The sequence below is a fragment of the Protomyctophum parallelum genome (genome assembly GCF_964188405.1).
Source record: "Protomyctophum parallelum genome assembly, chromosome: 15".
Lineage (NCBI taxonomy): Eukaryota > Metazoa > Chordata > Actinopteri > Myctophiformes > Myctophidae > Protomyctophum > Protomyctophum parallelum.
In genome coordinates this window covers 21,355,846-21,381,011 of record NC_139710.1, presented here as the reverse complement: position 1 = coordinate 21,381,011, position 25,166 = coordinate 21,355,846, and the positions used below count along the sequence as shown (strand labels likewise).

Sequence of the window (25,166 nt, the reverse complement as noted above, 5' to 3'; positions counted from 1 at the left end):
AAGATTTTCCAGTGAAAAAAATGTTTTTTGGTTGACACTTTCAACAATTATGAAGCTAAGTCTGACACCAAAACCACTAGCATGAGTTGATAGCCACCAGGACTGCTAACTCGCAGAGCCCAGAGGCGCTCTGCCCTTAGTCCAGATACAAGATCAATTTCATTGGTCAAATTGTGCGATCCCGACCTGATGTCATAATCCAAAATGCTAATTTTAATAGCATTATTAGCTCCCGAGGGCCGTGACATCCCCCCTTTAATGAATATATTAGTCAATTACACCCGGGCGCAGTACCCCGTATCTAACGGGTAAGGGCTAGTCATTATAATTTAGCTATTGAAAAATAGCAGATCTACAAGCTCAGAGGGAGCCACCAAATGACTAAATTGACTACACAATGCTCACCAACGCTCAAATGTATATATATTTTTTTCTTCTTCTTCTTTTCTTTTCTGGTTAAAAAGGTAAAAAAAAAATACTATAAAATAGAGTGGGTTAGATTTTTTAATTTCGACGTCAGGCCTGAATGGCTTAATTAAATAGGGCTTAACTCTTTCAGCGCCACCTGGTGGTCACCAGTTTAGGCTTTGAGTGCCAATTATCCCATTATAAAGAAAGAAAGAATTTGTAATTCTATTATGCATGTAATGTAAAAAAAAATTAATTCCCAAGGGAAGACGTCTTGTCGTCCGTGGCATCCGGTACATAATTGGCAATTAGACGTCTTGACATTTATGGCTCTTAAACTGTTTTAAGTGGTCATTTCATCATCATGTATATTAATTTTGGGTCCTGGGGAGACACCAAATGTATCCGTTTGGTCTCGAGCTGAAAGGTTTAGGAACCCCTGATACAGAGCCTCCCAATGGGCTTTCTGACGTACACGAGGGAATGTGTGTGCGCACGTGTGCGTATGTATTGCGTGTGTGACTGATGTGGCATCCTACATTCAGCCTCTGACTCTTCCTCATCCTCCTCCTCCTCCTCCTCCTCATCGGTGTCGTCGTCGCTTTCCTCCTCCTTGGCGATCTTCTGTCTGGCGCTCTTGAACACAGACTGGAGCACAATGGAGTCCTCGTAGATCTGGAAAAACAAGCCTGATAAGCAGCAGTGTGTGGAACTGGAAACGGGGAGAATCAGAACCAAAAGGGAGATAGGCAGGCCCAGGGGGATGAAGACAGAAAGAAAGAGAGGTGAATAGACGAGAGCACACGGCGAGAGCCAGGTAAGATGAAAGCGTTTTGGTAGGTTCAGACCTGAGAGCCCTCTAGGTTGAAGGTCTGGGCGTTGTGACAGAGCAGCATCACGTCCTTCTCCACGTCTCCCACACTCCTGTACTTATGGCTCCTCACACGTTCCTGATGACACAAACGCACGATAACAGCACAGGGAGTTCCAAGCGTACTTTCATCGACTACTGGCAGCATTCCAAATGTATTGTTGTTTTTGAGTGGTGCAACCACTCCAAGGAACAGCAATGTCCGTGTTCACCTATGTGTTGGTTCGCCTATGTGTTCATGAGCATGAGCACCAGTATGACTGACTACCAGTAGGGGCGCTGTTTGCCCCAGAAACAGAGAGAGAGAGATAGTATTAGTGCTGCACTGTTGCCTGCTAATGAGAGAGAGAGAGTGATAACATTATTTGCGTTAATTATTGAATACTGAATACTATGTAATATCGTTGTTTTAATCAAAATGTCATGTTGGATATTTCAGTATATGGGTCAGTTCCAATTCCCTCTACTGTGAAACCATTTATTTCATAGGTCCTGACTACTTCAGAGACTGCTCTGATCACATCTGGGGGCTACAGCACACTTTCAAAACAGCTTCTTTGATTTAGCCAGCAAGCCAAGGGTGGCCCGTGGCTGAGACGGAGCGTTGGTTAAGAAAAGTCATTATATTAGAACCCTGTGTAGAACCCTCAAAGGAATGAACCCACGCAAAGCACCGCTGGGTGCTGATGGCTCAGCCTTGTACTGATCGAGACACATGTGGTGTTAACACCAATATCATCAGGTTGGTGGAGTTATTCCTGACTGAATGGGTACAGCATGTCAGGGTGAATGAAGCATTATCTCTCCCTATTATGACCAACACAGGATTATTTCACCGGTATTGTTCACGCTGTACACAACACGCTGTAAAGGTGACTCGAGTCATATAGCACGTGAATTGTTAAAATGTCCGACAACACAGCTATTATTGGTTTGAGTTGGTGCAAGAGTAACTTCCTTCAGTTGAATATTAAGAAAAGTAAGGTGGTCATATTTGATTTTAGGACTAGTGCTCATTCACACCAGCAAATAGTCATTGATGGTGATGAGATAGTGTCTGTGGAGTTGGGTACAACAATTGATTCCAAACGACTGAGCTGCGTGCATTTATTTTTGTTGTTGTTGAGATACTATCCTCTGGCTTTTGAAAACTACATACCGTATTGAAAGAAGAAAATAATTCCTTTGTTTGCAGAATAAATTTAATTATTGTGTGCCTACATCCCAGTGAACAAAATAAATCTCTCTAATTAAACGGAACTTTTCTGCTGCAAAGGCTTGTCGAAGGCAGAGAATGTGATTGTTTTGCATACAACATCCTGTTTTTTGCTGTGTTGCACAATGGGGCTTTGATGGCAATTAATTTTTGTATTATAAACCTACCTTGATCTTCTTGAAGTCCACAGGTTTCCTGATCAATTCGTAGTACTCTGGGAGCTCCTTCCTGGATGGCAGCTGGACAAAGACCTCGCTAAGTTGTCTTCCTGCGCTGTTGAACGACACATCAGGCCTCAGTGAATAACAATTGATATGCATTCATCCTTGATATGGTACACGGTTAGATATGTATTATGTAATGTACACAAGATACATTCTTAACACTCCTAAGGGTTGATTTATACTTAATAGCCGATCTACAAGCTCACAACAATCTTGCAAAATGGCTATTTTTGGCGTAACCTTCCGTTTCTTTCCTTTATTTGCACGCAAAGAATGATATTTATGAAGCACTGTAAAAGTGAAAATTTGTCAAATGACTTCGATATTGAGCAATTAGGGTTTGGGGAAGAGCTTACTGCTCCCATTTAATCGTTCTTTCCCTCCTCCGAAACACAGACAATTAGCCCACCCAAGCCCGTTCTTGGCCAATACCACGTTAGAAACGGTTGCTAGGTTAGGATCCTGGTCAAGCTTTCAATCAAAATGGTTTTGCAGTGTCAATAAATATATTTGCTGTACAGCATGTGTGGGTTTGTTTTCTTACCTTATGAGCAAACTAGTCCATTCCATGAATTATTTCGCTCCGTTGTGCAGTTTAATAGTAGCCTACATATTAGAAATAAAAATAGGCTCTCATTGACTTCCATTGTAACGGGGAACAGCTCTCAAAATCAGTCAGTTAGCACATAAGCGAACACAACAAAAGCTGATTCTGACAGTTTATGACATCAGGAAAACTCATGCCGTTTTATTTTCGTCTTTTGTTAGATTTAAAAAATAACTATATTGGTTGGAGATATACAGTGAAGCGTTCTGGTGTTCCTCGATCGTTTGTAAACAAGTCGCCATGCTGTTTGAGATGCACCCAGCTGCAGTCCCAGACATTTCTCCTAAAGCGTCTCCCTAAAACACGTCCAAAATTGTGTATGGTGTTTGCGACAAGTGGACGAGATCAGAATCAGATACATTATTTTGTTTACATCCAACGGTCTGGATGTTAAGTCTGGGACCGAGGCTATACATCAGGAGTGCGTGTACAGATTTGGACCAATCAGATCGTTTTGTAGGCAAACTTGTCAGGGTTGCCAAGTCTGCTTATTTCCTGCTACTTTTGGCTTAAGGCTAATAATTAGTACTGTAATACATTACCAAAACATTAATTATCATAGACATAGGACTACATAGTATTTATAATGATAAATGCATACAATACTTTTATTAGGATTATATATGGTCATATTATTGTTTGTTTTGTCTTGTTTTTCTTGATTTGGCTTTAAGAGTTGGCTTGTTTTTGGAGGTGGGTTGGCTTATATCTCTCACACAATGTGGCAACACCGAAGTCAAAACAAAAACATGTTTTAAATATTTATTGACACTGCAAAACCATTTTGACCAGCATTGAAAGCTTGACCAGGATCCTAACCTAGCAACCGTTTCTAACGTGGTATTGGCCAAGAACGGGCTTGGGTGGGACTTAGCGACAGGCTAATTGTGTTTGTAGACTTTGTGCCTTGGCTTGGCCAAACCGCATAAGAACCCCTATAAAAAACCCAATATGACATGCGAGATTACCGGACAGACTCCAGTCACTTTAGACTAGAGCACTGGAGAGGGCAGGTGTGCGTGTCTGTCCAGCTGATGCTTGTTGATGCTCGTTAATGTCAAGGCAATTTTGTTCATCAAATAGGTCTACATATATTCTAAGGTAGCGTGTGTGTGTGTATATACTGTATGTATATAGACATATATTATCCTGCTCATTACTGTACACAAATGTATTATATATACATTAGGGCTGTCAAAATAGCCGAGTTAAGTTAATTAATTTGTGAAATTAGTTCGATGAAAAAAATTAACGCAATTAATGCATGCTTGGACGACCCGCCCCATACATCCCATAATCCCATCCACTCTGCACTATAGCCCTATCTGGATGGGGGAAGTCGGTTATTGCTTTAAAAGGCAGCACAACTTTCATAGGCAGCGGCTCAAATCACAGCATGACAACGGGTTGCGAGACAGAGAGACACCATCCTAACCCGCCCCCCCGACACAATCATTCTACAATAGACGAATAACAGTTTAAGTCCACACTAATTATCCATAATGTATAAATGGATAAGGGGTCGGGACAACGATGCCTTTTCGTGGAGGGGTCAGAATAAAATGTGGAATTGGACTGTTATTCGTCTATAGTACTCAATTACTACTTTAGTAATTAATTAATGAATAATAATTAATTAATAATTCGTAATTAATTCATTAATTAGTCCAATTAAGTACTCAATAATTTAGTGGAAGAGCACCGAAGTCTGACGTCAATATCGGTAGAGGGCGCTAAGTCCACTGGTTCATGTACTTTTTATTTGCAGTGTAATCCCCATAGGGGGATTTTAGATCGCCTCATATAAGAACTGTGTTTGGAAAAAAAACGGCCATTTCACTCATATGGATATGAAGAATCAACTGACAGAGAAAACGCTATTGTTACATTTCCGATGATCTGTAACTCTGAGAGAGTACAATTGGCAGGGTCCTTAATTGAAAGCACTACTCTATATGGACTGTGCCAAAGCCCCAGACATGGATGGTGTTGATATAAAGAAAATGGGTTTGCACATCTCCAATGTATAGCTCTAACCCGGTTGTTATAGTTACAGGGCCTATTGGGAACAGCAACCATTTCAGTGGCTTCAGTGCAAACATCCTTGGATGAAATGTGAATTGGAAAAACAGTAAAACAATTGGCAATCTCAAGACAATCAAGGTTGTCCGTGACATATGTGAGACCACAGTAATCTCATTTTGATTATCGGAGGCCAGTTGCCCCATCATTCCACTTGAGAAAACCCCAGACTGTTACCTGCCCACTTAAGACTTAAGAGATGGGGCTCACGATATGTATAGGCAGTGGCACCTCGTTCTTGGAATAAAGATGGCCCTCGCCTTCTAATTTGGCGCGGCACATTGTTCCATTCTGGAGCTTGCTGCTTCTCGGGAGCAGTTTTGAGAGCGGAAAATCCTAAATCTCTCCGTGGAAATGGAGGGCCAGAGTTATGACCGAGGTGCACCGAGAGAGAAAGGAAATAATTCAGTTGGTGGAAAGGTAGGTGGGTGGATTCCAGGGAGCACTCCTTCAAACTAGGCTGCCAGTGCATATCTGAGCAATAAGAACACAATGGGCAAATAACCTGCCGTGGCAGGAACACAGATATGCACGCTAATGTTCTCAATCCACTACACCTGGGTCTTTGATAACCACTTAAACCCTATATGCGTTCTTGACTGGGGCCAGCCATTGGTTTGTGCTTGGCCCCCACCTTTTTCCCGACTCTTTGTCGGAAATAGCCTATCTACAAGCTCACTTGCAAGGTGTGTGTGTGTGTGTGTGTGTTTTCACATAACAATGGCCAATTATAACATGCCCAGGCTCCAGAAGGGGTCTACACGCACCCCCTTAATTCTTTTTTCTAGTTTGGATTTTTTGCTTCCCTAGGACCTGTACTATCCAGATTTTGATGATCCCAAGAACAAAGCTTACCATAAGTGTGTTTTTTTCAATGTTTTATTACCCCTATGAGACCCCTTCCTGACCAGGTGGCATGACAAGGTTGGTCCCATTGGAAACCAGACGTTATCTAGAATCAAATGGTATCTCTATCTTTGGTCTATCTCTATTAATTTGAGCGTGCCACCGTCTCCGAAAGACAGCCTCGCTGGTGTTCCAGATAGAATTTCCGCAGGTCTCATAGGGGTAATAATTTAACATCCACCCCCACCACTCTCTCTCTCTCTCTCTCTCTCTCTCTCTCTCTCTCTCATTAGCAGGCAACACAGCAGTACTATCCCTCTCTCTGTTTCTGGCGTCCCCTACTGGTACAAATAAGTCATATACTCGTGCTCATGGCCACATAGGCACAGGCATAGGCATGGACATTGCTGGTTGTAGGAGTGGTTGCACCACTCAAAAACACACTTTAAGGTAAGCTTTGTTCTTGGGATCATCAAAATCTGGATAGTAGAGGTCCTATATGGATGCAAAAAATTCAAACTAGAAAAAGAAAAGGGATGCAAGGTTCAAGTGGTTAAGGGAGTTAAGACCTAGTGGTGCAGCCAGCCAGCCAGCCAGCCAGGCCCACAGACAGGGCCGTAATAGGCTTGGGTATCACAGTGTACCGGTCCTAAGAGATGACATTACTTTGTTTCATTTGCACCCAGTGATCCAGGTCAGCTGAACAGGGGAATTTATTTTGAAGAACACTTCTTTCTACTGGCGTCAAGTCCTTGGACTTGACGAAGAGGAAAGCATGACACCGCAGGTTTTTGGCACGGAATGCCTTTGTGAAATGACCAGTTTCTCCATAGTTCTCTCTATCCAACGATTTTCTTTTCTCTCTTCTTCTTTTTAGCTCGCAGAGCTTGACTGAGTATGAAATGTATTTTACATAGTGTGGGCAAGGGTTTTTGCCAGTGTGTGAGATGGATACAGGAATGGTTGGATGTCGCTGTTGACATTTTAAAAATAACTATCTCTCTCTCTGTTTCTGGCACAACAGCGCCCCTACTGGTACTAATAGTCATACTCGTGCTCATTAACGTCACATAGGCTAACGTCACATAGGCGGACACGGAGTCACGGACATTGCTGTTCCTTGGAGTGGTTGCACCACTCAATAATAATTTCTAAACATTGGCATATTATTCAGTCAGACCCTAGGCTTAACACTTTGTTCACACACAAGCCCCAGCAGTAGTATTCAAACGCCCTCCAAATTTAAGAGACCAGCTCGTCAGATCCTATACTCAAAGTTTTTGATAATATTCCCGAGGGGAACTTTAGGTGTGGTAACTGTGCCCAGTGTGGTTTCACTACCAAATGGCAGACATACACATATCCCCACAGTGGTAAATGGCTAAAGATCCGTGGGGTGATCACATGCAGTTCCACAAATGTGATATATCTCATTGGCTCTGTGGCTTAGGTTATGTTGGCAAAACCAACCGAGCCCTCCGTACCCGCATGAGCGACCATCGCTCCAATATTAGATGCGGGGACGAGCGTAACCCCGTTGCTCTACACTTCAAACAAGCTGGCCACAATATTAGCCAGTTTCGATATCTAGGCGTCGAAAAGGTGGACAAATCCCCAAGAGGGGGAAATCAGGAGCGTCGGCTGCTCCAAAGAGAAATGTTCCACATTTATAATTTAAACACTATGGCCCCATACAGTCTAAATGAAGAGTTTGACATCAAACCATTCCTGTAAATGTAAATATGTATTATTTTGGTCTTGTCAGTATGTTTTTAATACGTTATTACATAGAAATGCATTATGTAGTCTTCTCTCTGTACAGTTCAGTGAGCTTTGTCTACACTTAGATCAGGTTTTGATATGATGTTTGTATATTTGTGTATGATTCCTTCCCCTGCCGCACCGTGCCTAAAATCTCTGGCACCATGCCAAGACAAGCCAAGAAAAAGAAAAAGTGGAGTGAAATATTTAAAATTATACAACAGGTCGTTTTGAGGAAGCAATCTGACTGGTTGAACATCTTTCTAGCCGTGCTTCAAACCACATTATTTCAACGCCTAATCAAAACAAACAATTCAGCCATGCTTTTCTCTCAGAGCGCAGCACTCGGTGGCTAGGCTAGCTAGTTTCTTGGGACATTTGTGGTCGTAGTGACTACATCACTGTCATTGAAATATTTATTTTTTTCAGCGATTCTCTTAGTTTTAAGGGTAACTGTTGTATAATTGCAATATTGCACTCGAGGGGGTGGTTTAACGTCATTAATGCACGCATGCAATCCTCCAGGAAATCGCCCGCAGGGAGAGTTCCGAAAGCAACGCAGAAGTGTAATATTGCTCAATTAAAAACAGGTCGTTTGAGGAAGCAATCTGATTGGTTAAAACTAGGGATGCACCTAAATTGAAATTCTTGGCTGAAACCGAATACCGAATATAGGAAACAGTTGGCCGAAAACCGAATACCGAATATCCGAATATGATTAATATTATACATCTTCTTTCCAACCATTGCTGTCATGGCCGTACCTTAAAGCTACCTGATTTATGGCAAAATAAATGGTTATGGCGAAACTTAACTTAAATAATAATCACTATTATGGGTCCATAAAACATTTATTCAGCCCTTTTGAATGCATTAATTGCATACACTATTCGGTGATATATTTTCTGCCTATTCGGGCCGAAACCGAATAGGCCGAAAATGAATTTTTAGCCATTTTCTGCCGAACATTTTCTGCGGCTGAATATTCGGGGCATCACTAGTTAAAATAGTATGTTTATACAGAGTAAGTACAGAATAAATAATCTCTCAATCACCGGGTAATGACTGTGACACAGTCCTGTAGCTGAAAGGTCAGAAATGCAGTCCTTGCAACCACAATGTTTCCAGCCAGACAGGTCTAGTCCAGAATGCCACTTAAGCACTATATACTTTGTTGTACAACAAATAGCAAAGATTGTTGACCTACAAGCTTGTAGATGTTTGGAAAATTTGAAAGATTTAGAAAGCTTTTGCCTATAATGCCATGTTGAAAGTGGTTATCACTTAACATACCTACACCCGCACAGTATCATTGGTATGAAGTGTAACTGAATATCGCTGTTTTAGTATCCTCCCTTAACCCATTAACCTGAGTTTGATTCTACAAATGTTATGTTATGGTTATGGCAAAACTTAATTTAAATAATAATCACTATTATGGATCCATAAAACATTTATTCAGCTCTTTGAATGCATTAATTGCATACACTATTCGGTGATATATTTTCTGCCTATTTGGGCCGAAACAGAATAGGCCGAAAATGCATATTTAGCCATTTTCTGCCGAATATTTTCTGCAGCCGAATATTCGGTGCATCACTAGTTAAAACAGCTTTCTAGCCTTGCTTAAACCACGATAATGACACTACCGGTAATCAAAACAAAGAGTTCAGCCGTGCTTTTATAACACAAACCACGATAATGACACTACGGTAATCAAAACAAAGAATGCAGCCGTGCTTTTCTCTCAGAGCTACTCGACCTACTCATTAAGTTAGTGGTCAGTGATATTGTGTGTACCAGGAGGGACTGATAGACTGACAAAAACTGATTTAGCTAAACGAGGTTCAATAGGTGCAGGTTACTTAAACGTTTTGTAACTCCGACAGCGAGAGTTGTGTCTCTAACTTAAAGATGGAGTGCCGTGATGTTTGTACTTTTTCTGCTTTGCATGTGTCTATGGAGTTAACATTACTCTAACAGACCCCCAGCCAGGTGTGGTTAAAAAATTCAAATGTGTCTTCCCTGTGTATTTTGGGTTTCTTCCTGACAGCTGAAAGCCTTTGAGTCAAAGGCCCAATCGAAATAACACCATTTCAGTGACATCATAACCCTAACCCCTCATAAAAACACAATTTTAACACTTTCTGTACACTGTTTTGAAAGAAATCTTCCTCCTAGTATAATCATAGTACCTGATGATCATGTTTTAGGGGGGATCTAACCCCATCTTTAAATTAGCACTGGAGGGCTGACAGTGAACATTGTACCTATTGTGTGCCAGTAAACACAATAAGCCCTCAAATCAGCTTTTGACTCAACAAAAACAAACCCTTCAATTTACGATTGCGATGTATTGTAACATTTCCGAGTAGTCAGACAACTCGACCAGCAGCAGAGAAAAACATACGGCCACTCAGTGGCCAAAGATAAAACCGAGAGTTGGATTAAGAAAGTCTGCTGGTTCTGGCAACAGATTTGGCCTTTGGACAGTTTACATGTGTAGGCTATAGCCTATACAATCCAACCCCACCGCTGCTATATATATATTTTTTTTTTTAAGATATTTTTTTGCGGCTTACGCCTTTTATTGATTTTTTGAAGGGACAGACAGTAGGCTGACAGGAAACGGGAGAGAGATGGGGGGGATGACATGCAGTAAAGGCCGTGTCGGGCTCGGGAGTCGAACCCGCGGCACACTGCGACTGGATTACCAGTCAGGTGCCCAGACCGTTACGCCACGGCCTGGGCCGCTGCTATATTTATTGTGTGTGTGTGTGTGTGTGTGTGTGTGTGTGTGTGTGTGTGTGTGTGTGTGTGTGTGAATAGCCCGCCTACGAGCTTGTAGATCTGGTATTTTTTATCAAATGTTCACCTGTTTTTGCAGAATGTATTATGGCATGCACAGAATATGGATACTAGGGTTCATGTCGTTAAAATCTCTGTGAAAATACAAAAGAAAAGAAGAAACACACTGAAGATGGATATAAATCTGATGTCCTTGCAGAAGAAATCAGAAGTGCATTTGGTCACATCAATTCCAAGAATGTGTAACAATAATCTAAATGTAAATGAACAATAACCTAAATGAAAATTCAGTGACAAAAATGCCTTCGTTGATTGATCTACCTCTTTGCCATCAAATAATATTCCGAAGAAAAACAGTAACACTGCATGTACTCATTAGTGTACTGCACTGGCGCCTTTGACAGGCTAGGTGGGGAATTTGGCTAGAAAAAAGGTGCACAGTGCTGTAATCTCCCCTTCCAAGCGCCTTTGAGAATCGTGTAGCCACATTCTGTAGTTAATTTGCAAACATGCAATGGCTTTTTGTTTGAGGAACATGAATTATTGATTTGGCAAAACACGAAGCAGGACTGGCATAAACTTGTTTCTCAAACTGTTTCTCAAACAGTACCCTAGGGGTACAAGTATTGCAAGGGGTATGTGAGAGAAATTGGAAATGGTTTATAAGATTTATTTTACTGTTATGTTTAATGATGAAACAATGACAAACTGTGTGTGAACCTGCTGATCTGTAAATTAAATTTATTCAGTAGTATAACTGTTAAAGATGAATAATTCATTAAAAAATACATTATTTATTACATTTTGCTCGGATGTTGAGGCCACGTAAAATAATAAATTGGTCTCCGGTTGCCGACAGACTATTAAATATGCGCAACCCATATTATTTTATTGGCATTTGGTGAAGAAGAAGAAAAAAAAGTCAGAATGCGACCGAGTCAGACCAAAAACGTCTTTGATCACTAAAATTCTCTTTGGTGAGACCACGTCGGACATCAGTGTTTATTTAATCCGATGTCCCGATGTTTTTACAGGAGGGGGGAAAGTATTTAATGTTTACTACAGTCCATCCTGCACATATCACTCTCTCGGTCCTGCACCTGTACTGGACAAGTATATCACTTTTTTGGTTCTGCACCGCTGTACTGGAGAAGTATATCACTTTTTCGGTTCTGCACCACTTACTGGAGAAGTATATCACTCTGTCGGGTGCGCAGCGCAACTACCTTAACTTTCTTTCCACTTTCAAATTGCTCTTTAAAAGTATAGGGTCGCCACGGGTACATGTGGATTCAGAAACCAGGGAAAGGTTGTACTGAAGCCAAAGAAGTTTGAGAACAACCACAACTGCCATAAAGGAAAACTGAGAAATTACTCCTTACCCGTCTCTGTAATTAACCACCGTGTCCACGATGGTGTTCATTTGCTTGGTGAGTTTGGGGGGATTGGGGGACAGCTTCTCGGCGGGCGGGCGTCCACGCTTCTTCTTGGCCTTGCTGCTCCCCCCCTCGTCTCTGCTGGAAGAGTCCTTGTCCGGGCGCCTCTTGCGTTTCCGCTTCTTCAGACGGATCTCCTCCTCCATCTCCTCCAGGTTGCCATCCTCAACCGCCTGCAGCAGGAAAAGAACCAGGGGTTACTGCACTGACATCCATGTTGTTACTTCACGGGTTCTCAGCCTTTTCAGGCCGTGACAATCATATTTGAACTGGGGGGGGGGGGGACCCCCACCCCTGACAAGCACCTGGAATTGTAGGAGTTTTTCTCTGTCTCGGTTCCTCAGATAAATATTGTGCAAATAGCTGCGCCTATATGGTGTTGTGTAATTCTCAGAGGAATCAAGGGAACATTTTTATTGTATGGCCTACAGTGTAGGCCATACAATACTAGTTTACTAGTATAGTGTAGGCCCTACACCATACTAGGCCCTACACAGTGGTCTGGTATAGTGCCACCATGAGAAAGATTCCAAAAAATCAGGGTACAATTTCATTGGCCTACTGACAGTGTGCATGAAAGGTATACAAACACGTACACAATCTCCACATCTCTGCTTCCTACCTTGGCTGAGATAGTGAAAGGGCACTTTCAGTATACTTATAGCAGTGATCCTGTGAGAGAAACAAGCGGAAAGGTCTATGACTGTGACTAGGCCTCATGAGCACACACACAGGGGAGTCGCCAGCTACGTTTTATAATATAGCATCACTGATTACCTTCTTCAGACATGGTGCCTGATGAAGGTCTTCAGTGACCGAAAGGTTAATAAACGTTCTTCTCTTGTACAGTACGTGCAGATTGACAGTGGCAGGTGTATTATTCTATTTTATTATTGATGTGCACTTGGGTATATACTATAGAGTTATACATACTAAAATGTATTTCTCATACAATACACCAGGGGTCCTCAACTAGATATGCTGAAGGTCCACAAATGAATAAGACCATGGTCCAGTCTCATGCACACGCAAATAAAATTGCGGGTTGCGTGGGCCCCACGGGGTGGGGCTGCCCCCCACCCCTAGAAACAACTATGCCTGTTTAGTACAGTCAAACCAAGCTATACAAACCGGGTCCCATCCCAACCAACACTGGGGTGGCAGAGTATGAAAATATATTTTTTCACTTTGACAAATATTCATTATTCACACCTCCAAAAATCAAATTTTGTTCATTCAACTGAATGTGTGAATGTGTCACTGCTAGTGAGCCAGTCAGCGCAACATTGTCATCATGACATGCCGGCCCATAATATACACATTCAGTGTGTTAATTGCGTTTCTCGGCATTGAGCAAATACAACGGAGAATTCAACTCGCAGTTGCGGTGAATTTCTTTCTTCTCTTTAAATGTTTTTTTGTGGCTTTCGCCTTTATTTTATATTTTTATGGAGGGACAGACAGTAGGCTGACAGGAAATGGGGAGAGAGATGAGGGGGGTCACTCCCGCTGAGCCACGGCCCAGACCTTTCCCTTTATTCTATCATTTCTCCAGGGTCCGCAGAGAGGTGTGCCTGTTGAGGACCACCGCAATACATGCTCGTCCTGAGACTCTAACTCACCCATTTTGTCCGAATGCCCAGAATGTGGACACCAGGGGGGTTGAAATGGTTAACATTAACAAAACTTTAGTGACAATTACCCGTAGCCACTGCTTCTCAGTCAGCGCGTCGCTGTAGTCGACGTCACGGCGGCAGCGGGAGCCGCGTCCGAACAGCTTCTCCTTCTCTTCCTCGTACGTGAGGCGCTCCACCTCCGCGTCGTCTTTGATGATCCAGGACGGCAGCTCCTCGTCCTCCATGAGCCGGGGCTTACGCTTGGAGTTCCTGGCATCCTCGCGCCGTCGGTCCAGGTCCATGCGCTATAGGGGGAGAGAGAGAGGGAGCCAGTCGTGAGAGGACGTCAGCTCGATAAGCAGATGGTAGTGCAGCTATAACTATTATTTATTTTCTGACTGATTATTCCTTTATCAATTACTTTTTCGATTAGTCAAATAATCAAGAAGCAAGTCTGTATGCGGCGGTATGTACATTTATTTACATACCAACCATGCAAACCATTCAAATTGATCTTTTTTTTGTTTAATATATTTTTGGGTCTTTTTCTGCCAGTTTCTAGTAGTGGAGATTGACAGGAAACAGAGAGAGAGAGAGAGAGACGGGGGGAGTAACACACAGCAAAGGTCGGATCACTTACCCTAGCCTTTTTTTTTGTTATTCAGCTTGTGGGAGTTTTTAGGCTTGTACATGGGGGGGGGGGGGGTGGACACTTAGGCTACTGTATGTTTAAACATCTCACACTGAAAAAGGTTTACTGATGTCTCAACACTCTCAATACACTCATGGCCAATTATTAAAGAAAAGGATGAGAACTTAATTGGACAGGCTGTCAGAGACAGGCTGTTTGCAAGATTATGCAAAAGGCCGAATTAATAAAGAATAAGGCCTAATTTTCAAAATAAATCATTTATAAGAAAGAAGCAAGGGACACGTTTTTGCAGAAGTGTCCCAGAGTAATGGGCTGGTCTGCACTGTAACTCTGGTCAGAGACAGAGGGAGGGTAACTCTGGTGGGCTGAGGAACCAGCAAAAACCTACCAGAGCCACGGTTCAACTGATTATGCAACTAGAAGTGTTCATTTCCAAGCCGAGGAACTCCATGGCAGTGGCACTTTGTTTTGACTTTTAAGTTGGCAGTGGATATTCAGCCGTGGGACAGCATTGGAAAAGGAAATGTTATTCAGCCACTGGGCACACTGCTTTACACGTTTTATCACCAGCAATGGATGCATGTGCGCTAGAATGCTTTCTGTTGAAAGGCGATACTAAGCACGAGTGATGACGACGAGCGTTGTTGTACATGAATCATTTCTGTGTGTAAAATATGATGAATTATCCTTCAGAGCCATTAGGCTAATTTCATGTTTTATTTTTGGATTGGGGACTGGCCTTTAATTGCACATTCACACAATGACACCCAGTCACAATTTGAAACCCAGCCATTATTTGGCACCATTATTACTGGAGATGTCATGGTATTTCATGGCTTGAGTTTGGCTTCCCTCTCTCAGTAAGTATAGCCTACACACACACACACACACACACACACACCCCCCCCCCCCCCCCAGTCTAGTTTACCGCATGCTCCGATACATGATGGCGTGTCGCATCCTTCCATGTGAGCTTTTAGGTTGTCTATTTTTTCCAGTGTGTTAAGCAGTGTGCTGCCTACAGCAAGATCAAAGGATTTCCGCTCTGCACTGCTGGTTTCCTCTGCTAATCTGCTTTAATGAAAAAGTCCTGTTTCCTTTCATACAAACAGCACTCAGTCACTCTGAAGTGTTAAGTTCAAAGAAATAATTGATAACTCGTACATAACTCTCACAACGAGAGGCCCGGCGGTGCCTCTCGTTGCTCAAGCCCGCCAGAGAAGGCGGTGTGTTTTAGCGCCGGGGATTTCGCCTGGAAGGCTCTATGGAAACACTCACTCTTGAACGAAGTTGAACGTGAGAAAGTGATGTTCACACACGCCAGAAATTAACGCATTCACAATGGCGTTCATCAAGCAGAAATACAGTACGTTCAGTTCACGTTCCCCCCAAATATGAACGTGTTCGTGAACGATCGTTCTTTGAAGGCGTTCGGGTACAACACTGATTGTAACCGTTTTTTGCCTAACTACTGCTGTAGTTTTTGAGTGGTGCAACCACTCCCTTACGGAGCTATGTGTGTGGCTGGATGGCTGGCTGGGTGGGTCTGAGCACGAAAGAATAATAATGTATATATAATAATAAAAAAATGAAAATAAATCTTCTTTTGAAGACCACCGACCGGGAATAGTGTTTATAGCTATCTAGCTATTATATCTTGTGTTGTGTTTATAGCAGACACCTCACTCAAATGTGCACTTTGGGCAGTTTGGGCAACTCGAAAGCAAACACATGCCCCAAGATTTTATTTACCGGTACCTGCCATAGTGTCAACCCCTTACCCCTGTGTCGGATCATTGGTTAGACTGACATACTTTACTTTGCTCTGGGGAAAAAAATAATGAACTTTTGGATACAGTTGAAGGGGAGTTGGAGAATTTAAAGAAATGGTTTGATATAAATAAGCTATCATTGAATGTAAGCAAAACTAATTGTATTGTGTTTGGAAACCGTAAAATCAATGACTATATCAAACTCAGGATTGATACAGTAGAAATAGAAAGAGTGTGGGAGAACAAATTCTTGGGAGTAATCATTGACAACAAACTAAATTGGAAACCTCATATAAATATCAAAAATATCGAAATCCATTGCAATTCTGCACAAAACTAAACATATCCTGGACCCATAGAGTATAAAGAAGGATAGAAACTGAACCGGCGCGAAGCTTCACCAAGTTTTGGTGGTCAAATGGGGAAGTGCTCAATGTTAAAGCCCAGCTGCACGGGGTTTCCCGGTCATGAATCCACAGGTCCGCCTGCAGTCCCTCCTCTTACCACTAGGGCCCAGTGCTTCAACGTTGAAGAGCCTCACTGGGGCCTTGCCTGGACCAGAAGTCATTATATATCCTGTACTGCTCATTCATAACTCCATATATCACATGTTGAAGTCTGGTTGCCCCAGCTGAAGTCTGGGGCAACACCTATACAACCAATACAAACTGTATCACCCTACTGCAAAAAAAAGCCATAAGGATTGTAAATGGGCTTGACTATATTCACCCTACGAATGAATTATTATTATATGTCCTGCTTTGAAATTTAAGGATTTAGTTGATTTAAAAACATTAGAGATACTGTTTAGAGCAGGGGTGTCAAACTGGTGACGTCGTGTTCTGCGGCCCGCCTGCCTTTTTTAATAGCCAGAATATAGGCTAATAAGGAAGGCTGCATGATATATCGAACATGTACCTTCATCAAAGTGGAGAATATAAGTATAAATCAAGTTGAGCAAAGCCACTCTTCTCTGCCCCTCTCTCTAACAGACACAGTTAACGATCGCTTGTTAAGTGCCTGCCAGACAGACAATCAGATGAAATTAAGGCAGGTGTAGAGTAGAGTGTAGACTAGTGAACTGAACATGTTCTCTTTACTTCATACCAGCCCCTTATGAAACTACTTCTCCCCAAATCCAAATGGATTTCATTTTCCATCCTGAATGGCAGTAACTAGCATACAATGAGAACTGAGAAGATCTCCACAAAGGTTTACTAGGTTGAGTTCGACACCCCTGGTTTAGAGCTAAAATGAAAACACTTCCAGACTGTATCCAAGGATTGTTCGCAATGAGAGAGAGCTGTTATTCACTCAGAGGAACATTTATGTTTAAACAAAAAAAAAGAAAGGATCAACGTGAGAAGTAGTTGTATAACAACAAAGGGTGTGAAGCTGTGGAATAGATGTGATGATGAACTGAAAGACTGTGGAGCTAAGGATAAACTTAAGAAGGTATTCAAAAACATTAAATAGCTACACAGAGTAAAGGTTCAAATCAAGTGTTACTGGGTTTTTGGCCATACTGCTATGTTTGTTTGTTTGTTTGTTTTTTGGAGATTTTTTGTGTGAAAATGTTACTACTGTGACTATTATTAGCATAATGTTTTGTTTGTTTAAAAAAAAAAAAAAAAAAGCATGTAAGCACTTATTTTATTCTTTTACTTGAATATTACATTGTTCAGTAGAAAGAAAACACATTAACTGTTTTTGTTTGAAAACCTGTAAAAGGGGTATACATATATATTTTAATTTTTATTATTTTAAGTTAAATGACAAAAGGGTAGACGTAATAAGACTAGGCTTCAGTCTATACCTTTTTTTGTTCAACTGTGATGAATTAAGGATGTTTTTGTATGGAGAGAAAAAAAAACGAATAAACTAAAACTAAACTATATTCGCCGATACCGATTATGACCCGATATAACCAAATCCGATCCGATACAGTATCGGGACATCTCTAATCGTGTGTGATATCGGGGAGGAAAGGCCACCTTCGCGTTTCAAAAAGGTTGATGAGCTAAAACAGGATCTAGTCATGCTGTAGATGAGCTATGGATTGCCTTCAGGCCTTCAGGCCGTCAAAACCAGTAAAGCTCAGTAAAGAAAAGGTCTAACAACTTAGCAGTTTGGTGCATATACTTTGCAAAGAACATTACTTCTTTGCATTAATAGACCTACAGGGTTAGGGGTTATATAAACAAAGCGTCTAGATGCTGCTTCTGTAATAAATATACAGCAAAGCTGGGTGAGATTTATTAAACCAGAGTGGCTCTTCTCCAAGCCAGTAGGAAAAATAGGTACGTCGAGTGGGATTGAGCTGGCAGAAAAAATATTGTCACTGCCAGGCAGAAACCTGTTATTTTTCAAAAAATTTATGAAAGAACCAGTGTTCCAAATGGACCCAATGGAGTTATTCATTCATTCACCAGCTTGTTAATACTTTTAATTTTGACCTCTTTTACTCTAACAACTTTCAACCTGGAATCCCTATGTTGGGCATGTTATTATAGGCAAAGGTTTTCATTGTTTTCAAAAATCGCGGACAATAGCCGATCTATGAGTTCTTTTTCGCTACTTTTGCGTATGAAGTTTATGAAAAATATGAAATATGGAGATATGCAAAATAGGTGGTCAGGTATACAATTATTTTAGGGGGGGGGGATATTTTTCTCCATCTTATAAATCAAGCTTGTCAAAATTCCCATCCTAATTCAAAGCAAAGACACAGAGGTAATTTTCTCACCATGAAGAGCTCAAATTCGTCTTCATTACGGGCAATCATCTGGTTGAGGGTTTCATCATCTGGCACCTCGTCTTCCTCCTAGGGTTGGATGATGAAAGAGCATCACGAGAATGTCCTATTCTCAATGTCTAATCACTACTTAGCCCTAATTATGACGCAACTGCAGCCTGTTTTACGCAATCGCTACATTTACAGTCCAAAACGTGTATATAAACAAAAAGCCGACCGATAGGGGCGCGTAGTTGAAAGCCAATGGCAAAATAACAGTTCGGAAAAAAATGCTTTTTATTAAACAACACAGGATGCAGCAATTCTAATCGCTGTACCAGCAATATTCTAACACCCGTGGCGAGTACTTTATATTTGGAATCTGAATGTTTATGTACACGTTTACAATGTAAATGTAGCGATTGCGTAAAACAGGCTGCAGTTGCGTCATGACGCTCGTCATGGCGTCATGTGAACCATGGCTAATCACTACTGTGCTGTGGCCATCATTCTCCTTTCATGTCTCAGTTCCAGCTGGAAATATGAGACTGATTCTATACAGACTACAATTGCATATTGATTCTAACAAACACAAATTAAACATGCTGAAATTGATCACAAAAGGGGTCAATACTGTAATTATTAATGTTTTATGTCAGTCCGCTCCCTGATCCCACCTACTGTCTCTGGAGTTCTACCATGTCAGTACAGACAATGTTGACACCTTATTCCTTTCTACCTCGCATGCAAATTATTTTATTAGACCTCGATAAACTAATCCTATCTGTTATTAAAAAAAGTATATATATTAGAATGTTTTGTGTGGATTCGTTGATATACCTGTATAATGTGTTCTTTAACCTGAGATCAGATTCTAAAAATGTCTTCTACATCCTGACAGTTCTCTGAAAAAGCTATGTTTCTATGTCAGTCGTCAGTCATTTAAAAAAAATAGTAGACCTACAAGCTCGTAGCGCGCCACGCGGTGGCGCGCTATGAGCTTGTAGATCTGCTATTTTTAAATAGCTAAAGTATAACATAATGCTAACACCAAAAGGGGTTCCCGCCCAAAATGGGTTAAAGAAAATAGAACATGCTTCTCAATTATTTGATTAACCTACAGTACATGAGCAAAATGACTTTGATTATTGGTCCTAAATGTCAATTTCATTATATTTTCAGTTCATTGTCCAACCCTTCAATCTGTTGCAAACTATGAGCCCACCTCGTTCTGTTCCTCGGTTTCTAGAATGGTCTGCAGCATGACGCGACGCTCGTGGCTGGATGACTTCTGGTCGAACATGCCAGCCTGGATGACTTTCTGATCCACGTTGAGTTTGTACTTGGCGGCGGCCAGGATCTTCTCCTCGACACTGTTGACCGTGCAAAGTCGAAGGACACGAACCTCGTTCATCTGACCAATGCGGTGAGCGCGATCCTGGGCCTGCAGGTCCTACAAAACGACCAGACAGTAATAATAAAATGAGAAATAGATGGCAGAACTGCAGCCATAATGGTTTCATCGCATGGTTTCATAATGGGCCAGGAAGACACAATTGGCTGGACATCTGTCATCTATCAAGTGAATATAATGCTGTGCTGTCACCTGTGGTGACTGGGCTTTCTGTTTCTCAGACCTCTTTTGTAGCTCCCATTTCTTGTATAGGATGTTTTGCTTCAACAATAAACATGTTCTGTTTATGTAAAGCACCTTTGTGTATCTATCCAGAAAAGCAATTCTGACTTGGGTGAGGGGACTGATAGAAGGACAGATAGCTAACCAATGCAACACTGCCTGCATAAACCGGGTATTAAGCTACAGTACATACAGTAAATATTATAACATATCACTCAGCATACATAATTGAGCTAAACAGAAGACGTCCATCTTTGCTGATCAAACCTGCCGAGGTTTTCACACTCGATTTACAGATGTCAACACCATCAAAGCGTTTCCTCTCTGTTTCCTCTGCTAACCTGGGCATTACTCTGCTTCCAGCCATGTTTCATTTCAGACATACAGAAATCTCACACGGTACCCTCTGAAGTATTCAGTTCAAAGACATTTTAACTGGAGGGGGATATAAACAGAAAGAAAAACTTCAAACATGTCTTAAGTTCTAAGAGAGTACTCTTAAGGAAGACAATGTCGTGTTCATCCACCACTTTGGTCCAAAAGATGATATATATCAAAGTATTGGTTGTAGAATGTTGTCAGAATTGTATTGAGAGGATGGCCCCTTGAGATGCAGCATCTCATTTTAGAGGGGGTCCTATACATACAACTACAACATTACAGTGCAAGTACACAGTACAAAAGACACATACGTAGGTGCAACATGACATACAGTACAAATACACAAGACATACAGGTACAGTTAACTTGCTCCCATTCTCCCAACCACACCCCCGGCCCCCGACTCATTTACATATGGAAATAATGGATGTACTATTACCTGTAAGTTAGAAGTAAACATGTGTTCAAGCAGTATTAGAAGCATGAACAGGTTGTAGTCCTGAAGCGGCCAAGAGAGGTAATTGATAAAAGCGGAAGATTGTTCCAGTCAGATGGAGCTTTGTAGTGGAATGACCTGCGTCCAGATTCCGAAAATATTCTGTTGGGAACCATGAGATAGGGATGTTGTGTATGTCTAAGTGGGTATGGGGATGTGAATGGTTTCAGAGACTGTTTCAGGTATGAAACAGTATTGTATAAACATGTATTGCTGTGTGCACCTATGTGAACCCTACTGTTATTGGTAACCCTATGACCTTTCCTCCTGTGCCACCCACCCGTAGGCCAGAATGTCTGCTTGCCCACAAGATATTGTAAGATCTAACAGGCTTATTTGCCATGAAACTCACAGAGTGCTCATGCTCCCCGGAGAATGAGCCTCAACAACATGAGTGACCCAGTGAGCTTTCCTCTAGCGCCACACTCAGGCCAAAATGTCAACTTGACCCTATGATTCAACCTTTAACTGACCTGATGTGGGTTCCAGTCGCTGTCAAAAATGACGACAGTGTCTGCAGCCTGCAGGTTGAGGCCTAGGCCTCCAGCCCTGGTACTGAGCAGGAAGATGAAGTACTGAGAGCCTTTCTCGTTGAATTTCTTAAGCAGTATGGCACGGTCGTCAGACTTGGTAGCTCCTAAAAAAAGAACAACATCAGGCAATATAATCATACTATAATTAAGCCAATGTCTGTCTGAATGAATGAATGTATATGTGTGTGTCACTGTAACTGCCGTAGCTCCTCACTGCCTGCACCAATCGCTCCCACTTTTCACAAAGGCATTGACCATAAAAATCACACCTGTGTGAACTGAGTGGTGCAACTCCTCTCTCTCTCTCATTAGCAGGCAACATTGCAGCACTGTCTCTCTCTCTCTGTTTCTGGCACAACAGCGCCCCTACTGGTACTCATAGTCATACTGGTGCTCATTAACGTCACATAGGTAGTCACATAGGTGAACCAACCCATAGGTGAACACGGACATTGCTGTTCCTTGGAGTGGTTGCACCACTCAATAATATGGAGGTCTTAACGAAGCCCTTTTTCCAATTTAACAAATTATAAATTAATAGTGAATTTATTAGTGAATTAAAAATGTGAAAACGCACCCAGGGCGCAGTACCCCCCACGGCCACAAGGGGGGGGGGGGTGTAAGGGCTAGTGTATACAATAACCTATTTCTGATGTCTTGCCCTGTTCACAAGGGCAAGATATAAAGGAGCAGCGTATGTTTAACACAATTTGTAGAAGCAAATCAGCATTTTGAGTGTCGCAACCACTCCAAAGAACAGCTTTATACCTCCCCACTGCTTGCCACCGATGTTGTACCCTACTTAGATTAGGTTTAGATTAGATTAAAGTTATTGTCACTGCACATAGTATACAAATACTTTGACAATGAAATGAAGAGTGGCGTCTAGCCAGAAGTGCAGTACACTAATGCAGTAAATGAAAGAATAAATACAGAAAAATGTACAGTATGTACTTGTATAGGACCCAAACGAGTCAAACCGTTTCAAACTCAAAGTTTGGGACTCCAAGGCAAGTAATCAAACATGACTAAGTCTCCTAATCTTCACGTTAAGTCATGGCACGTTGCCAGAGCTGGATGAGCCAACAAGCTGAACGATCAAAGGCTTCTCTTGATCTTTTTCACCTCAGTATATTAAGATAAGACACAGACACCTACTGTACATTTGGAGGCAAATCCGATCATTATCACAAAGCGCGTATCTGCTTCCAGTCAAAGCTGTGTGCCACCAAGATTTCTAGGAAAGGAGGGGGGTAGAAGCAGAGCACAGAGCACTTCTAAACTACTGATAATGTAACTTTGCGCACCATCCAGACGCAGATAGCTGAAGTTGCGGAAGGAAAAGTAGTCCTCCAGGATGGTCATGAGAGTGGTCATCTGGCAGAAGAGGAGAACCCTGTGGTTGGTGGCCTCCAGCTTCGGCAGAATGCGGTCCAACAGCTCGAACTTCCCAGAGGCCCGATACAGCTCATGTCTGTGTGGACATGATGTGATGGTTAATATGCAGGGTATCATCATGTATCTGTCCCAAGCTCCCCTACAGAACTAACATCAGTCACAGTTAAATGGATGGCAGAGATGGAAAACTATTTAAAGGGTTAGTTCAGATTTCTGGCCTGGTTTTGGTGAATATCAAGTTCCAGTCATTTGGTGGGGGTTTACTGGGTGCCACTCATCAAAAATAAATGAATCCACAAAACTAGCGGTATTTGTATACTTGATCTATTTCTACCATATAGCACAACCTTTGTTCAACTTTGACCCCTCTGTCACAAGACACTATCTTTTTGTGCTGGTGCTGGCGTAGTGATACTGGACATTTCCTACAGCTTTAAGTCCATAAATCTGAACTAAGCCTTTGAATGCGTCAGACAATTGTTCAGAACCAGTCCCCAAACATTTGAGACGGTGTCGTGTTGTGTGAGAGAGAGGGAGGGAGAGAGAGAGAGGAAGGGAGAGAGAATACCACACTATTACTTGTGAGAGAGTGTTGTCTGCTAATTTCCCCACACGGTAACTCTGTCATTTCTCAACCGTTTTCGGATGCGGGGCGGCTCGCCGGAACCGGGCCGGCACCCGGGGCGCGTTCCTGTGGGTCTGAAAGTTCCGGGGAGCCCCGCACAGAATTGCACAACTTAGTTCACACGGGTGTGATTTTGAGTTTGTGGTAAGTCCTAATATTAAGGAAATTGTAATGTTGGAGGTGCATGTAAGAGACAACTACTCGCTAGCCTAGAAGCCACGATGAGCTTCCTTATAGTGGCAATCACAATGGTTGACAATTCTGTATCATTTACACAGGCCTGTTTGGGCTACTGATATGACATGACAAGTTAAATCAAGTTGTTGCACCAGTCATCTGTCAGGTTCTTTGATAGGATATATTAAAACTGCTGTTTGTTTCTTAGAATGATCAAGCCACCAGTGTGTGTGTGTGTGTGTGTGTGTGTGTGTGTGTGTGTGTGTGTGTGTGTGTGTGTGTGTGTGTGTGTGTGTGTGTGTGTGTGTTTGTGTGTGCATGCGTGCGTGGGTGGGTGGATGTGTAAAGTACACAAAAAAACATCTGACAGTTGCATAAAATCATGACATACGCCAGCAGTCTTCCGACTGGGAGAAGATAAATTGCACCATGGACCAGAGCTGTCACAAAACCATTACGAGGAGAAATCTAATTTACTGGAAGCTCCCGCAGATCAAAAAGTTCTTAATTTATGTTGACAGGACAGGATGCTCATACGGCCCAGAAAGCATAGTCCCACATCGATTTCCAACAAGGTAATGATATCTTACTCAAGAGCCAGAGATGAGAGAAGAATAATTACATCAAAACACAATTTCTATAATGAAACATCTTCTCTGAAACGAAGTCGGAAATACTACAAACACTGATGCTGGCATATAAGACAACCAAAGGCATGTTTATGTCACATATTCCGAACGAAAAACATTCTGAAAAGGAGACATGAAGGATATACATGACTTATCGTTGCTGATCCTCTACATTCTACAAGATAGCCTCGTAAACCACCCCCTCCCGGAAATTGCCTGCATTTTGAAATGGTTAAACAAGGCTAGCTTCAAGAGGCT

The 25,166-nt window shown here is 42.0% G+C and overlaps 1 protein-coding gene across 4 annotated transcripts in view; it reads right to left on the bottom strand.

Annotated features, from left to right (window-relative positions):
* The window catches only part of smarca2 (SWI/SNF related BAF chromatin remodeling complex subunit ATPase 2), a 67,697-nt gene that overhangs the window by 9,641 nt on the left and 32,890 nt on the right, over positions 1–25,166 (bottom strand). For all 4 annotated transcript variants that reach the window (XM_083784649.1, XM_083784648.1, XM_083784651.1 and 1 more), the window contains 9 exons: positions 23,387–23,553; positions 22,020–22,183; positions 20,259–20,486; positions 19,046–19,123; positions 13,962–14,180; positions 12,206–12,432; positions 2,663–2,768; positions 1,257–1,358; positions 948–1,083 (listed from right to left, as the gene is read on the bottom strand). In XM_083784649.1, coding sequence (XP_083640775.1) covers positions 948–1,083; positions 1,257–1,358; positions 2,663–2,768; positions 12,206–12,432; positions 13,962–14,180; positions 19,046–19,123; positions 20,259–20,486; positions 22,020–22,183; positions 23,387–23,553 — 1,427 coding nt within the window. The remainder of the gene's footprint in view (positions 1–947; positions 1,084–1,256; positions 1,359–2,662; positions 2,769–12,205; positions 12,433–13,961; positions 14,181–19,045; positions 19,124–20,258; positions 20,487–22,019; positions 22,184–23,386; positions 23,554–25,166) is intronic.